Raw genomic sequence first — 17,810 nt, 5'->3', positions numbered from 1 at the left:
CGAAAAGTAATTATTACGAAAACTGGATTTATAAGAAGCCAAATTAAAGGATAATGACTATCTATATAGTCCTACTTATCCAGGCTAAATTTAAATGTATAGATCAAATATAATTCACTTTGAGATGGAAAACATTCCATGTTAAAAACAAAACAAAAATTAGAATATTTCTTTCTGATACATGGTGGCAATTGCATGATGTTTAAAATACGTTACTATTCAAAATAATCTACCTATCTTTCGATGTCAACCACTTTTTGAGAAATGGTCAAGTTTAGTTTGTTTTGAATGCAGTACGAAAACAATCTACGTAATCAACATTTTATTTAAATAAAAATACACTTAATATTCATAAATGTTATACGAAGGGATTCACGAATCAAGACATATATTGTAGTAGATGGGCTCGGCGCCTCGATAATGTTTTCATGATAAGAACTCAATTTTCCAGATAGCTTCCACCTTGTGTCGTGCAGTAATCTTCAACCCAAAAGTTACTAAATTTTTGAGACCAACTGGATCTTGATTGAATAATTCGATCCAATTATCGAATGTCATTTAGAAGCAATCAACACTTCCATACACCTAATTGGCATTTTCAATGACCTTTGTGTTTACTGAATTGCAGTAGATTACAAACCCAAAATGCATTTGAAATGACGTAAAATCTTTCCGAGGGAAGTGATGTGAAAGCAAAAAAAGCTTTTAAAGAGGCACCAGTTTTTAATTTGTAAGAATCTCTGCAGCTACAGCATTAGCCACGTCATAAAGTTTCGTCCAAGCTTGAAGTCCCTCTTCTGTTAATTTGGAGCCGAGTCTTTCCTTCAAGAATTTCCCCAAAATGATGCCAACGTTCTAAATGCATAAAAAAAGGAGAAAGAAATGTGTTACATTTTAGAAGATCTACAAAGAATTTGAGCAATAAACTTATTACATAAATACAATAGTCGATCAAAAAAGTAGAGCAAGCGAAGTAGTGAAAAACCTAAAAGTTATAGTCTGGCGGTTAATTTCGTGCAATGTGAGTTACATACACAATCCTTTCACTTCAGTTTTTGTATCGCTAAAAGCTCCAAAATTGCATTTTATCTAACCGTGTCGCTTGTAAGGTTTTCTAAGGTAGGAGAAAAAAGAAAATAAATCAAAGTGGAACTGTGTCCGGCAAGTATGAGAGCGCCACACAAATGATTCCCAATGATTTTAGACCCTTCCAATCTGAAGGGTTTTAGACCCTTCAGATTGGAAGGGTCTAAAACTGTAGAACACGTTAGCTCATGTCTTAACGTGTGCTGTTAATGTGAAGTTTCTTTTATTATTATTATTATTATTATTATTCCTGATACCTCCAAGGAGTCCGAAGACTCATCGTGGGAGGAAATCTACAACTCTCTCTACACCTAACCTCTACTACGAATCATCTCCAACAACGCCATCTACCGCCCACTTCCAACACCACCACAACTAGTAATTTTTGTCTGTAAATTGCGTGTGTTCTGAAGGGCCGATTTGTATGTATGCGAAATATTTTCTTTAACGTCATTTTCTTCTGACACCATCGCATTGATCAATCTTCTATCGTTTCTCATAATTACTCGTTCCTACCATGGATTCTTATATTACAATTGTGTGCATTTCTTCTCCAGCAAATCTGAACTCTCAAATAAACTTTCTTTGTGATACTTTTTCATTTCCGCATGATGTTCTGATTTTGTTTTTGCCTAAGCAGACATTACAACTGAATACTGAATTCTTTTTCATTATGCCAGCCTAGTTAGCTGAGTGGTTATCATATCCTCTCTCCAGCCAAAGGGCTGCAGGTTCGAATCCCATCGTGGACATGAATGTTTGTGATTTTCTTTAAAAATACTAGTGGTGGTGACGAGCTGTAGATGGCGCTGTGTAGATGATGATGATGATGATGGTAGTTGTGGTTCGCTGGTGGATTGTGTGGTGGAGATAGAGAGCTGTAGATTAGGTGCCCTCCCTCGATGAGTCTTTGGACTCCTTAGAGGTGTCACGTAATAATAATATAAAATAAATAAAATAAATCAGCAAACGCCTTTTATTCCCTTATAGGGAGTAGGCGAGGCCTTTATACCCTATCTAGCTTTTGGAGACTGAGTGGGCAGTTCAATCTCCACCGGTAGCCAATCAGAGATAGCTGGCCCATGTCTATCACTAATTATAGCAGCCACCGATGAAAAGGCTGGCAAACAAGTGCTGCCATCTCTTGATGTCTCACCCTAACAGGATATGTTACTGTCAGAAATAATGTCGGTACTACTGTCGATTTTCTTGAGTTTATGGGATGAAAAACCCGAGTCTCCAGGAGGAAAAACCCGCATGCCCATGCCAGAGATCGACTAACTCGGGAACCGGTTGAAGAAAGGAACTCTTTCCTTAGAAAGAGTTCCTCCAGTCGGCGAATAGACTTGAACTTAAGTCTAACTTATTCGTTTATCTTAAGTGTCTATTGTTGCTACTTAGGTGCCGCCATTGAGTTTTAATCAGGTTTGACTGTATTGAGTATTTCATTTTTTGACTAAAGTCTTTTCTTCCCTATAGGAAGTAGGCAACTCCTTTTTAGCCCTAACTTTTGGAGATTGAGGGGATATTTCAATCTTATTTTCTATTGCCATCTGTGTATGTACTATATTAGAAACCACACTTCTCTGGCGATGATTGATATGATATCGCTTGTCAATAAATAAATAAAATAAAATAAAAACATCCTAGGGACAAAAGAGTCCATCTACGTCTTTTGCGAATAAATGAATGTTCAAAGATATTAAATTATTATAATCAAATTCTTGAAGTGTATCCTGTTTTTATACCAAACGTTTTACAGCAATTATTCAATTTAATTATGGAGTCCTGAAGACTTGCACTTTATTTATTTACAAATATAACATTATCTGCATAAAGTAAAGAGTTCAGATTGAAATCTCCAATTTTGATATCAAGTTTACCTACTTTCCTTGACCATGTGATCCATACAGATGATGAATAACAGTGGAGATGATATGCGCCATTGATTCTACATCGCACCACCTTCCTGAAGTCAGCTGGTGCTCGCATTCAATGCTCGTGACTGCATTGAATGCAGCCCTGCAGCCCTTATATGATTTTGATATTTTTTTTTCTTTTCCAAGGCTCCTTCTTTAACTTGAGTTCACCATCGGGTTTTTCCATCTTAGCAGACAACTTCACTTGACGTCTTTCTTACTGAATCGACCAATGTTTTCTTCCGGTTTTGCCACTGGATCACAAAAGTGTGGCTTTAGTTTTCACACTCTTCCAGTAATATTTGCATCCACAGTTGTTCATCTATGAAAATTGTTTGAATTTGATCCTTATTTTAAAGTTTTGTACATATTTTTCCCTTCAGGATCTCACTCATATCTTTCTCAAAATCAAGGGCTCATCACTTTATATTTCAAATCATATTCACTGAACATAGTCATTAAGATGTTCCTTTCTAATTTCTGGTTTTCTGTCCGTGTGAATTTATGCACCGCTTGGTGTTGGTATATGGCGTTTGTGGTGATTAGTCCATGTCCTCAAAACAAATCCATCAGTACTTAACATTATTATTTTTCTTCAAGTTTTGCTAAAATCTTTCTATATTAATTTTTTGCTCCACTGTTTAGATCTGTAATGCGGTATGAAAGGACTAACTTTAGCTTTTGCAGTCTCTAGGAATAACTTTATCTTTTAGTTATTATTAGTTATTATTATAATTGTTCACACCTCCTAGAAGTCTAAGGACTCATTGAGAGAGAGAGAGAGAGAGAGAGAGAGAGAGAGGGTATTCTATTCTACTCTACACAACTCATCGTCTCCACTATTTACTTAATCCACCAACTATACATAACGCCATCTACCGCCCACAACAAATAGTATTTTTGTTTGTAAATTGCGCATGTTCTCTGGCTGCATGTGCGATGAAAAACCTGAATTCGGAGAGAGAGAAAAGTGCCTTGCTACCTCCGTATAAGATTGACTAACTTACCTTCAACTGAAAAAGTCCATATTAATTTAATTTATGTCTGTTACTTTCTGGAATGACTCAAAGAAGTTCTCCACTATCTTCCTTAGGAGAAAACTTCTGTAGTACCATTGGCACAAAGTAGCCTCAGATTATTCGCCTAATTCAGATTTCTGCGTGTCTAGCAACAATTACACCGATACTGACCGTCTCGTTCGAGAGTTCCACTTCTTAAAAAGATATTCAAGCATTAAATTTCCTTCCTATTTTAGTTTTATCATTAATTAGCATTGTTAATATTACGTCATCAATCAAATCAAATCAGCTAATTTCATTTTGATGCATTATAGTAAACGTTTATTATTATCATCGTTGTTGTTATTTCAGCAACCTCCATGGAGCCAGACTCATCATGGGAGGGCCAGCCAATCAGCAACACATCTATCATAATGAGCTTTAAAGTTATTTACACTACGTGCATTCACAATGCACCCTTGCAGCGCATTTTACTCACCAACAACTCTCCATGCAAAAAAATCTCCTCCTCACATCCTTCTTCAACACATCATTATACTTTAAGTAACTCGAAACCCTTAACTAACTTGAAGGTCTCTATCATATCTACTCTTTTCTTTCTATCCACCAACTCTAATCCCCATTCCATGGAACGTTTTTCATAACCAAAACTCCAGAGTCCTGATATCACTTTGGTCATATATAGGCACCACCACGTGCTTATCCCTACATGTCAATGTATTTTTTATCGTGGCGGCAAGACGATGTGCAGACTTTGCTACCCTTGCAATGTGCCCTCGAAACTTTAGTCCAGTCTAGTATCACCCCAAGATCCCGAATCTCATCCACTTCCTGAAGTACAGTTCCGCCAATATGGTATGTAGTCTTATATCTCTTTACTCCAAAATATAATACCTTGCATTTATTAATATTAAAACTATAACCCCACTAATTAAAACTATTACCCCATATTTCGCATGGCAAGAGAAAATATACAAACAATTACATGTATAACATGTATACGTTATACATGTAACGTATAACCCCACTGGTCTGTCCAAGCTAAAAGTCCATTCAAATCTTCCTATAGAGAATTAACATCAGCAATACTCCTGATAATTCCACCTAACTTTGCATCATCACCAAACATTTGAAGATCCCCAGTCAATCCACAGGAAATATCCGTAACAAATACGTGAAACAGTACGGACCCAAGAACAGAACCTTGAGGTACGCCATTGGTCACCTTCCTTTTCTGAAACACTGCTCCATCATACACAACTTGCTGGTATCTTTCAGAAAGCCAATCTTCAATCCATGTAACTAATCTGTTACTAAGCCTCAACACCACTATTCCAAGTAATGATGTCCGACTCACTGTAACAGTTAGTCTCGATATTAACACTGTTACACTGGTGAATTATAGGTTAGTGAAAATTGATGAAATGTAATGTAATTAATAAAATTAAGAAATAGAAATAATTATTATTATCAGGTAACTTATCTGGATGCAAATATATATAAATTTAAAAGAAATAAACAAAACTGCAAATTCAAATAAAAATATATATATATTTCTTTTCTTGAGCTGATTCCTATTTCTTTCTAAATATTTTAATATTTTACTTCTCAGAATAACACAGAGAGAGAGAGAGAGAGAGAGAGAGAGAGAGAGAGAGAGAGAGAGATTAAGGCAATGTAGTTTATTTTTCAATTGAAATAATATAATCATATTTTTATCTGAAGCAGCCGAGATTTAAAAAAACCAACAAATTATACACAGCAGCCTACGCCCTCTATTGTTTCAATTTGACAAGAAACTTTATTATTCACTTTGATTTGTATTCTTCGCTTTGCTTTAGAAGAGCAGTAAAATAATTTCACAAGGGATAGAGGGGGGGGGGGCAAGTCTCTCCTGAACTATGTACATCGTTTTTTACGCCATTCTATCAACAGTATCCTGTTCAAATGACGAATTAGTCTTACTCCGATGAATCCAGGAAGACATTTCATGTAGTTATAATAAATAGGACAATTTTCTACGTAAACTCAGTCGGATATCCAGTCAATTGCTCATTTAATTGTCCCATGTCTCCTTTTATGTTCACCCACATGCATTTTTAGGTATGTTTCGCAACTATTAGATTCGTTTTTAACTTCCTTACGTATGTATATAATTTTCCCCAGCTCTGGTAGATTGTTATTGGAATTTGTTATTTGGTATTTATACTTAAAAGATTTCAAGATGTCTAAATTCTGTTTACGATCATACTTTTTTTATTGCTAAAATTATGATAAATTTCGTTCGGGTATTGTGAAAATTATTACATGTCTGGGATGCCAAAACTCGATTAAAAATTTGATCATTTTTGACTATTTTCAATTATGATTTCAAGTGGACTATTTACAACCCGTCTCGCAGATGTGATAGGACTTCTCTCACAAACTCAGTCTGCTCAAACCCTGTTTTTTTTTCGTCTTATAATCGTATGATTCTTTCCATACATCTATGGGCGATATCTATAATTGAGGTTGCTGCTTAATTTATTCAATTATTGCTGGTAATCCAAGGTTCAATATTTATTGAACCTTGGATAGCAGGCACTCTGGATGAAAGCTATACATCATTGCAGATCCACTACTACCTTGATGAAGAATCAGCAACATATGATGCGGAAAGTTTACGAACAAAGTACGTGATTCGATATCTTTGTGTTATGTCCTGTGTAATGTAATAAGACAAGTCGTTTTGTATAATATCCAAAAGATCTCAATATTCATCTGCAACTGCTCTCCAGTATTGCATATTTAATGATGGATATTACATTTTATTTATAGTTTATTACATATTATTATACGAGCTGATGAAAGCCTCGGCTGTTTTTAATAGTGTACGAGGGTGGTGTGAAAAGTTCTCGGCCAAGAATGAAAAAACGAATTTATAATTTCAAAATTATTATTATTTTCCAACATAATCTTCCTTAAGCCTAATACATTTATTCCAGCGATGCTCCAGCGTCATTCTCCCTTTCCTGTAGTGGTTCTCAGTAACATCTGCAAAATACCCCTCTACAGCTGCTTGATTCGAAGAAAAACGCTTACCAGCGAGGAAGAGTTTTAGTTTTGGGAAGAGATAAAAGTCACAGAGAGCCAAATCTGGGTTATGTCCCAGATTTGGCTCCCTCTGACTTCTATGACTTATGAATAGAGTGGATATGCCAACAATTCATAGTGCAGATCCCTTAATTTTCCCATTGCCAAAACACTTTTGTGGGCAAGTGCATTATCCTGATGAAAGATGATTTTTTTCTTCTGCAAACCTGGTCTTTTCTCACGAATTTTTTCGTCTAGTCTGGTTAAAAGATCGGAAAAAAATTCCCCGGTTATTGTTATACCCTTTTCAAGATAATTAATAAACAAAATGCCTTTAGCATCCCAAAACACCGATGCCATAACCTTTTCTGTTGATGGAACAACCGGCTTCTGTCCTGTTTTGACTGCTGTTGGGATTCTGGAGTGTAATGGTGAATCAAAGTCTGATCCATAGTAATAAATCTACGCAAAAAATTAGTTTTATTATTGTTAAAACGCTCCAAACACTGTTCAGAGATTTTCATGCGAGTACGTTTTGATCTACTGTGAGCAAGCGCAGCACCCATCTTGTGAAAAGCTTCTTCATTTGCAAATCTTCATGCAAAATACATCCTACACTTCTTTTGAAATGCTTGTAGTCTCAGTAATTTCTCGCACTTTGACTCGTCGGTCATCCAATAACATATCGTGCATTTAATCAATGATTTTTACACTTTTTCGGACGTCCTTCATGTAGATCACCTTCAAGGCTTTTACGTCCACGTTTAAACTTGGCAGCTTATTTCTTAATTGTCGGGAACGAAGGAGAAGTCCATAAACTTTTATGAACTTCGAATGAATTTCTTTTGGTGTTAAATCTTCTTTTACAAAGAATTTTATAACCCCACATCTCACGATACTGAATTTTATCCATTTCAAGGGATACAGACAACACCTTTGCTCCAGACAACTGTATAAAAAACTACTTGATAGAATTACTTGCAATTTCACATCGGTGCTTATGACAGATGCTTAGAAAAATAAAATCTTGCCGATAGTTTTGTCATGGTCGAGGCCGAGAACTTTTCGGACCACCGTCGTAGAAAACAGGTAATCGAAAACGCTCACTTCAGCATGTCGCATGGAGTTCATACTAGTTTTCAGATGTGCATATGTGATGTCTTTGAGGATCACAATTGACAACAATTTTCAAGAAACAAGCTGCAAAAGAATGAGCCACATGTGAATTGCATTTTTCTATGAACCTTAAAGCTCAAGCAATTAATTAATCCCTCGATGTTACCGCGTATACCAAAACTCACGATAATGTCACATCTACTAAGCCTTCATTAGAAATAATAATCAAAAGTAGCTAACATCTGGGTCTAGTGATTGTTCCACTTTAAACATCTTGATTGGCTCAAATCTTATAACATTGGAACATTCAATGTTAACAATTATGAATAATAATATATCGCTAGATATGCAAAATTCCTAATCGCAACATTTTTCTAAACAAGAAAAGTGCGATATAATTTCCATCCAGTTAGTGACAGTGATCATGCTGTACTCACTTCGGAAGTGGCTAAGTTTACCAGTGTTCCATTCGGAAAAGGTTACATGTTCACCCTACAAAACAGGAAGTTATGACCGACAGTTCACCCACTTAAAAATTGCAGTAGTTTAATAGTAAATGAAATTAAAAATAATAATAATAATTAAAAAAATAAGCTAATGCTTTTTATTCCCTTATAGGGACTACTCCCTATAAGGGAATAAAAAGCATTAGCTTATTTACTTATTTACCACTGGCAGCCAATCAGAGATAGCTGGCCCAAGGCTATCACCAATTGAGCAGCACGCAGTGAAGAGAGACGGCTCAACAAGTGCCGCCATCTCGTGGTTCCTAACCCTAACACAATATATTTAATGACTGAATTAATGTGGATTCTACGGTCGATTTTCTTGAGTTTACGGGACGAAAAACCCGAGTTTTCAGGAGAAAAAAATCGCTTGCCTGTGCCAGAGATCGACTAACTCGGGAACCGGTCAAAAAAAAAAAAAAAAAGGCTTAGAAAAATTTCCTGTAAATAAAAAATAATAAAACTTCACTTATTTCTAGATCTACTTTAGTCTCTGATTCCTATCCTTTTTAAAATTGTCTGTTGATTACTCCATTTCCTACAATTTTGTGCCAAGAATTTCCTTTCCTCCTTGCGCTTACTAACTCCATGTCGACAATGAAGGCATATATTATATCACTCAGGTTAGTTTCCTATTTGAGGATAAAACCATATATCCACATTTGAAAAATAAATCCATCCTACTTCAAAAAATTCCTCTGAAAATGTTCCTATTGCATTTGAAGTCCATTTGAAATGTCTCTTGGATCATCGTTCTTTTCCCACTTCTTGGAATTGCTAATCACGGCATCTAAAAGATTAAGACAGAAAAAAAATCTAAACGTACATTTAAACTGTGTACCTGTAAGTTTATTCGCTTACCTTAAAGTTGTTCTTGGTAATTTGCCGTTTAGAATGATTTGTGACTATCTTCTGAAGGAGACCCTCCAATAGGTCTGGATCATCCATGCTGTCTACCATCGATAAAAATCCGTACATTACAGTTGTGGCATGAGCAATCAGGCGTTTGTTAGTGGGTAGTTCTGCTTTTGGAACAGTGTCGAAAGATTTGAATAGTTTCTGGTACTCAGGAAATTCGTCAAATACCCTACAAAAATAAAAAGAGCACAAATCTCTTCATATACAGTATATACATACATAGGCAATCATTCTCTCTCTCTCTCTCTCTCTCTCTCTCATTTCGAGTTCGTGTCTAGCCTAGACAATTCTATGGTTATCACCGCAACTTACAAACTGCAACACAAATTTTAGTGATGGTTTATAAACACATTTTGGAATTAAAAAAAATGATAAAAACTGGGACTGATATCCGAGTCCTGTGAAAATGAAAAAAAAAAATAAATAAAATACAATTAGCAGCGTATCATGACATTTTGGACCGAACTATGTTTCGGGCTGTTGTTCATTATAAACTATAACATCAGATCATTCCCAACACAACACCCACGTCTTATCAACAGAAAACTTCACTCTTATAGCTGGAAAAGGAACACTGAAACCTGGTCACTTGAAAATAGAGGGTGGGGATTCGTTAAAACACCTTTGTTATTTTAATTTTACATATTTTTTTGAATTTAGGCAAATAGTGCTTGCCTAGGAACGACATATACCATAACAACTGTCGTTATTACTCATTCGAGGTAAAGCAGATTTGGCAAGATATGTCCTGTTCAATATCTCTGAGGAATTTAAAGCGACAAGTTGATACAACAGATGGAATTCTGGCCCTGACGTGAACTCAATGACCTCGAGAACGGTGTCATCGTGGGCTGCCACATTAGTGGCATGTCCATACGTGCCATTGCCGCCCAACTGGAGCATTCAAAATCAACGCTTGACGATATGATCAACAAATGGAGGCGTTCAGACATCCCTAGTGCAGGAAAACACCCAGGGCGGCTGCCGAAAATGACTGATATGGACAGGAGGGTTGCACTCAAAAACCAGCTACAATCTGCTCAGACCATACAGTATTAGTTCATATTAGACCATACAGTATTAGTTCTCACTATGGTGTTATTCGCGCTCTGGAACTCATCAGATGATGAGTTCCAGAGCGCGAATAACACCATAGTGAGAACTAATACTGTATGAAAAGAACTCAATTTACTAGGTTTCCACGGAAGAGTAGGGGCACACAAGCCAAACATCGCGACAACGAACAAGACAGCACGTCTGGCCTGGTGCAAAAGTGCGTGTGAACTGGACAATTATCTAGTGTAAAACTCTGGTACTCTGGAGCGATGAATGAAGGTTCACCTGTTTCCAGTCCGATGGAAGGGTGAGGAGACAGCTCGCCAATGCTTGTTACCACAGTGTGTTGTTCCCCCAGTAAAGTTCGGTGGTGGTAGAGGAGTAATGGTGTGGGGTGCATTCAGCTGGTTTGGAGTGGGACTACTTGTTGTTGCTCATGGTTCCATGAAGGCAGCTCAGTATCTTGATATTCTGGATAATCAGTTGCTGAGTGTACGGTGGAGTTTTTATGGAACGGACCCGTGTTACTATCGAGATGACAATTCCCCATGGTACACTGCAGCTGTTATGAAATGATATGAAGAGATGAGTTAAACGAGAATCAGTTAAACGACTGGCCTGGCCTGCTCAGAGTCTTGACCTCAATTGCAACGGCGATTGAAGTCCAGAGCAGCATGTCCTCAATCTGTCGCTGAACCCAGTGTTGCTTTGATGGAGGAATGGAGACAAATTCCACCTAATGTCTGTCACGCATTGGTGAAAAGCCTTCCTCAAAGGGTGCAGAAGGTGATCAAAGTGAAAAGTGGACATACCCGATATTAGGGTTCGCCTTCTGGTATCAACTGTAAATTACTAAAGTCTCCGGACGTTATTACAGATAGTGTATATATCGTGGTCGTCATATGAGAGTTATTATTCATTTTCATATTGTCCTCTGAACTTGAATATGGCATAAGAACTTAATTTAAATGGTCAAAATGTACCTTTCTAACTGGCATATTATTATTACGTGACACATCTCCAGAGAGTCCAAGGACTTATCGAGGGAGGGCACCTACACTACAGCTCTGTCTCCACAATTCAATCCACCAACTGACATACGCCTATTAATAGATCGAGTCAGGCATGTAGCGACTGAATAGTGTTGTTCGTATTTGTGCTAAATATGATCCCATATGTTTAACCTCTAGATTGGGTTCGTCTCGGATTTTCTGTGATGAAATAAACCGGCGCCATCAAATTATAATACGTGTTAATTAATTCTAAAGAAAAGGCACGCCGAAAAGTAGTACATACGGACGTCCTAATTTTAAATCCACCTGCTTAACTCTTGCAAGAAGCAAAACATTAATAAATCGTGCCATCCAGTCAGGAATATTTTGATGGCTACCCCGTGGCTATTTTGTAACACTGAAATTGTCCCATTAGCCTACATTGAATTTCAGGCAATTGGAACAACTGAATGAAGCGGGGGTTTGTTAATTTGCATCTGAAAGATGAATAAACATGCTAAAACGTTTTTAGTACCACCAGTTATGGGTTGTAGTGCCATTAGGCCATTAAAGTTGCAATGTCTAGTGTCGGTTAATGTGAGAAAATATTTCAAATTGAGTGTGGTAGCATATGTGCTGGCGAAAAAATTAAAATATAACAAATGAAACTCTTCAAAAGTTCTCTTGTAGGGCCAGAAATCAGAGATGCCATTCCTAGATTTTTTTTTTCCCGACACATTTTTACATTAATTTGTATACTCATAAATTAAAACGGAAGTGTTAAGCCGATAGCCTTCAGATTCACTTAAAATTACATTTGCCAGGAAACTCTATTCTTACTTTAATACTTGTGCTCAGCATAAGGATATTATTATTATTATTATTATTATTATTATTATTATTATTATTATTATTATTATTATTATTATTATTATTATTCCTGATACCTCCAAGGAGTCCGAAGACTCATCGCGGGAGGACATCTTCAACTGTCTCTACACCTTACCTCTACTACGAATCAACGCCATCTACCGCCCACCTCCAACACCACCACATCTAGTAATTTTGTCTGTAATTGATATAAGCATTTGTACGTGAAATAACTTAACTGCGTGTCATGATTTTTTTTTTAACTGTAATATTCATTAATCTAGCACTTTTCACTTTATCTTTGTTTTCTCCAACTGTAACACCATTAGTGCGAGATAAGTTTAGCCTGCTCTCAGTGTTCGACACCCTTTCGTCACTAAATTTAATAATTTAAATCTTAGTATGTAATTAATAAGTTTACGCGTCATGTTTCCCTAGCGATTATTCACGAGAGCCATACCATCCTTACTTTGAATATTATCTGCCATTATTAACAACAATAAAAATTTTTAGCTCATTACAGCGAAACACCAAAACACAGAGATATCGAACATCTTTTTAAGTTTCTGAACATTTGTGCATTTTACTGCACACCATTTGATTTTTTTTTTTTTTTTTTTTTGATGAATAGTCTACAAATTTGCAAACAGTTCCACATAGCACAAATTGTTACCCAGTTCTTAAACAAATATTGTAATTAATTTAAAAACATGCTAACTGTTTATGGCAACAATAACCAATTTTCTATTTCGCATTACTTTATCATCATGTAGCCAACTTTTCGTAAATATTCTCGCATTTATTTATTATTATTTAAAATCTTTTATTCGTTTTCTTTCGAAGCGCTTATTGCTGTTATCTGAAATTAACTATTTATGAGTCTCGTCTGCCAGAAAACTTTACATAATTTGAACCAGAAAATGACGCAAGATGTTAATTCTCTTTTCTTTCATTTTCATTCATTTCCAGCTGGTTAACTTTAACGATAAATTATAATCCCCCCCCCTCTGCATGTTACTCTCACAAATATCCTTGAAAAAGTACTGTTATTCTGTCACATCCTTCTAAATTACACATAATTTCTTGACAAATTACATCAAACATTCTTATTAATTTTCTTGAAAAACATTAGTCCCGCTCCGTTGATGACAGACAGACAGAGAAAACCTTGAAAATGCCGTCTAATGAGCAGAATATATATAATGTATAATAACTTCCTAGAAAATAAACAGGACACTTATAAATTACTTCCATTTATCCTTTAGCCAGAAGTGATCACCCGCGAAAGATCAATCATTTCTTAATGCTTCATAAACTTATATATTTCGATATTTCAGTAAAACAAAGTATTAATTGCACTGTGTTGTAGAAATATTAAGGATATTCGTTATTTTTCTCAGATAGTTTATAACAGTGACAGACATTACGAAGTATAAACGCAAACGTTCATATAAGCTACTGTAGTTGTTTATAACAGCCACAAGATGTAGAATAAACTGATTTTCCAGCAAGATGGTTGTTTACTTCTCACCTATCGGCTGAAAGTAGTGACGGTAAACGCTAACCACAATTTTAGTGTTGATAGCTGCTGTGGTTAAATCAAGAGCGGTGCGTGCATAGGCACTGTGGAACTGCAGCACCCCCAATTTTTCTCGATATATAAATATATTTATTAATTCATTTATACTTACTTGTAATATTTAATTTTATCATCAACAATCCTATACAATTCTCTTATTTTGTATAAAAAAACAATAAAAATCTATCTTCTAGCACTTAGGAGGGCAAAGGACGCTAGCAGCACTGTGTTTACCACAGTGTCATATTGCTACGCGCGCAAGCATATGCACGTCATAGTGAGATGCCAGCTATTAGTGTACTGCAGCACTGTCCCTCGCGCAGTTCCAGTGTTGTTTACATGCAGTTTGCGCCAGTAGTAGAGTGTTCGTAGTGCTTATCGTGTTTACTCCGTCTCTTTAAATATTTGGGCATTATAATTAAAGGATTTAATTGTAATGTCCAAAACTTGTAAATCCATTTCTTTAATTACAATTAAAGGAATGGATTTTATTTTTAAGTAATTTTGAATTATACCAAACTGTATAATTTTATCGATAATAAACAATATTTTTTTCATGTTTAATTTTTTTAAAATTTTTACCATAATTTTGATATTTTATCCAAACACGTATACACTGTACTTACAGTGTGTATGTATATTTCAAAAGTTGCAGCACCCCCGCAATTTCAAGCCGCGAGCCACCACTGGGTTAAACGTCTACTATTCAGATCTACCAGAAGAAAGTAGTTAATCAGAGTATATTGTCCCGTCTGTTACGTATGTTGGTGTTATGCTATGGGATATTTTACCCTATTTAAGCTAGGTCTCTTTGTTGTAATACCCGGGGGAAAAAAAATGGGACAATGCCTCATTTATTCTGAATACAGAAAAAAGTGAGGTAGAGGATTTGAAGAAATGCTGATCCAACGTTCTACAATCAGAGACATGACATGGTTTTTATAAAACTCGTAACAAAGAGACTTTGTACACGATGTGGTATAGGTAAAAGAACAAACATAGCTAAGAAGTGACGTTAGAGCAAGGGGCCATATTCAAGTTGCGTAACGGATTGTTCAACGATGCAATGAATATCGAATTCATGTCTTAGATTTACATTATATCTTATTTATTGACTGTGAAAACGCTTTCATTTGCTAAGAACGTTTGCAATACTTGAAACGCTATTTCGCAAAACAGACAAACTGACCAGAATAATAGACTCGATAAGCTGATCTCATTCTTGGCGATGAAATACCTAAAGACATTCACAGTGGGATTCAAGCCGGATACCGATGAGTACAGTTGATGTGCAGTAGCAGCCAGTTATTACGTTGACGAAACAGGAGTTCTTAGTCAGTGTATTTTCCTAACATGCACATATGACTGCGAAAAATGGACATCAAATGTAGTGGATATTCAGAAACTGAGAACAACTTCATTCGAATAGTATGCTTGGCATCACAAGACTGGGGCGAAAAGAAAATAGTTCGATGACAATTTAAGCCAAAATCCTTACCAAAGAAAAGAAAGTGTTCCTTATCCGTTGCCCAAAGATAGGAACTCTAAACAAAAGAAGTGTTGAACTGATACCACTAGAAACGATCAAAAACGGGCTGGATTCAGAAAGTAGTCATATTTCCTGGATTATTACACATTGGCAGACTAGTCTAGGAGAATGTCTTAAGTTTTGTATAATTTATATATCTTTATAGAACCTTACCTCAAAATATATTGTTATTAATATTTTTTACAGTAGATAATTGTGAAACTTATTTAACCGAAATATAAGGAAAGCATATTCTTGAGCCGGAAGATGTCGCTACGTAGTTTTTAGAAATCTTTGCTAATTAAGCTATTAGTTTTATAATCTTGTATAAGTGATTAACTACGTTATTCTTATAATCCAGATAATTGTAATTAAATAAGAATATAAATAATAATCGTCATATTTCCTGGACACTGATAGAATAGTCTAAGAGAATATCTTAATTTTTGTATAATTTATATATTATGTAGAACCTTACTTCAAAATATATTGTTATTAAATTTGGAAGAACAAAATGCTTCTCACAGTAGATAGTTGTGAAATTTATTTAACTGAAATGTAACGAAGCAATATTCTTGCGCCGGAAGATGTCGCTACGTAGTTTTTAGACATCTTTGCTAATTAAGCTATTAGTTTTATAATCTTGTATAAGTGATTAACTACGTTATTCTTATAATCCAGATAATTGTAATTAAATAAGAATATAAATAATAATCGTCATATTTCCTGGACACTGATAGAATAGTCTAAGAGAATATCTTAATTTTTGTATAATTTATATATTATGTAGAACCTTACTTCAAAATATATTGTTATTAAATTTGGACGAACAAAATGCTTCTTACAGTAGATAGTTGTGAAATTTATTTAACTGAAATGTAACGAAGCAATATTCTTGCGCCGGAAGATGTCGCTACGTAGTTTTTGGAAATCTTTGCTAATTAAGCTGTATTAGTTTTATAATCTTGTATAAGTGATTGAACTACTTTATCGTTTTAATCCAGATAATTATAATTAAATAAAAAATAATTACATACACGTATCTGATCAACATTATCTAGTATCTGACCAGCCAGAGCCTGGGGATCTAGGACGTACTAAATTACAATACTAAATTACGTACTAAATTGCAACAGCCCAATATTGAGTCTAATAATTATTACACATTTAGGAACGTCGTGCCTGAAAGTAATGATAAACCGAAATCGAAATTTAAAACATAGTAACTGAAATTTCAACGATGGCAAAAAGTATTATGATAATGAAACAGGATGGTACTTTCCTGTTTCATCCCCGCAGGCTTAAAACAGAAATAGTTTAAGATAAACAAGCTTACTTCAGAAAGAAAGCTATTCCATTGCCCTTGAGATCCTGTCGCACAACCTCCCAGCTGTCTCTTATTAGCGTTTTCTCCCGAGGGGTTAGCTGTCCTATGATTTTTTTCGCTTCCGTTATCTTCTCGTGTGCAGACATCGTCAGCCAAAAACCTGTAAATTCGACAGAATGAGGAATAGTGTCAAGTGCGCATGAAATCGGTGAGTGAATATGAATAAAGGTGTTGAGAATGCCACTTATCCATCTTTTAAGTTACGCAATAGGAACATGTGGCCTTCTTTATTGGTGAAGTTGGATGACGTTAAGTGACGGGCAGCCAATGTCTAAAGTCCGATATAAGGAACAGTGTGTGTGTGTGTACACATTCAAAAATAGCCATGTGGTTGGGTATGGATAATTCCCATTGGGTAGATCGCGTTACGAAATGAATAAAATAATGGTCCTTTTGTAGGGGAAGAAGGGGATAGAGTTATCGGTCTTTAAAATAAGCAGATGTTTATAATAAATGATCTGAATGAGATTCATTTATTCAGTGATCAACTGATAACTTCAAGCAACATTTATTTTTTTAAGATTTTTAGGAACATAAACATTAACATTTGAAGGATAAAACGAAAAAAAATCCATTTGAGTAATAATTATTATAATGTCAATTGCGAAATAATTTATTCGATAAGTTGGCTAATGTCCTTTGATATTTATTTACCTGTTGACAACGAAAATAACTTTATTAGGCCTTAGATGAAATGCCAAAGGGCTATTTTTCTGGCGAAATTAATTAAATTAAGATGATAAAAATCCCTTATTATTTTAC

The 17,810-nt window shown here is 35.4% G+C and overlaps 1 protein-coding gene across 1 annotated transcript; it reads right to left on the bottom strand.

The window, feature by feature from the left end:
• Positions 1 to 307: 307 nt before the first annotated feature.
• glob1 (globin 1) lies at positions 308 to 17,245 on the bottom strand. Its single transcript, XM_090407325.1, has 3 exons — positions 16,998 to 17,245; positions 9,580 to 9,805; positions 308 to 855 (listed from the first exon to the last, which is right to left on the bottom strand). The coding sequence occupies exons 1-3, from the start codon at positions 17,132 to 17,134 to the stop codon at positions 724 to 726; spliced, it is 495 nt and encodes a 164-aa protein (XP_090263451.1). The 5' UTR covers positions 17,135 to 17,245; the 3' UTR covers positions 308 to 723.
• Between the last annotated feature and the right edge of the window lie 565 nt (positions 17,246 to 17,810).

The sequence above is a fragment of the Typopeltis vanoorti genome, chromosome 17, assembly GCF_054136105.1.
Source record: "Typopeltis vanoorti isolate ZY-2024b chromosome 17, IOZ_Tvanoo_1.0, whole genome shotgun sequence".
NCBI lineage: Eukaryota > Metazoa > Arthropoda > Arachnida > Uropygi > Thelyphonidae > Typopeltis > Typopeltis vanoorti.
This window is presented reverse-complemented; position numbering and strand designations above follow the sequence as displayed.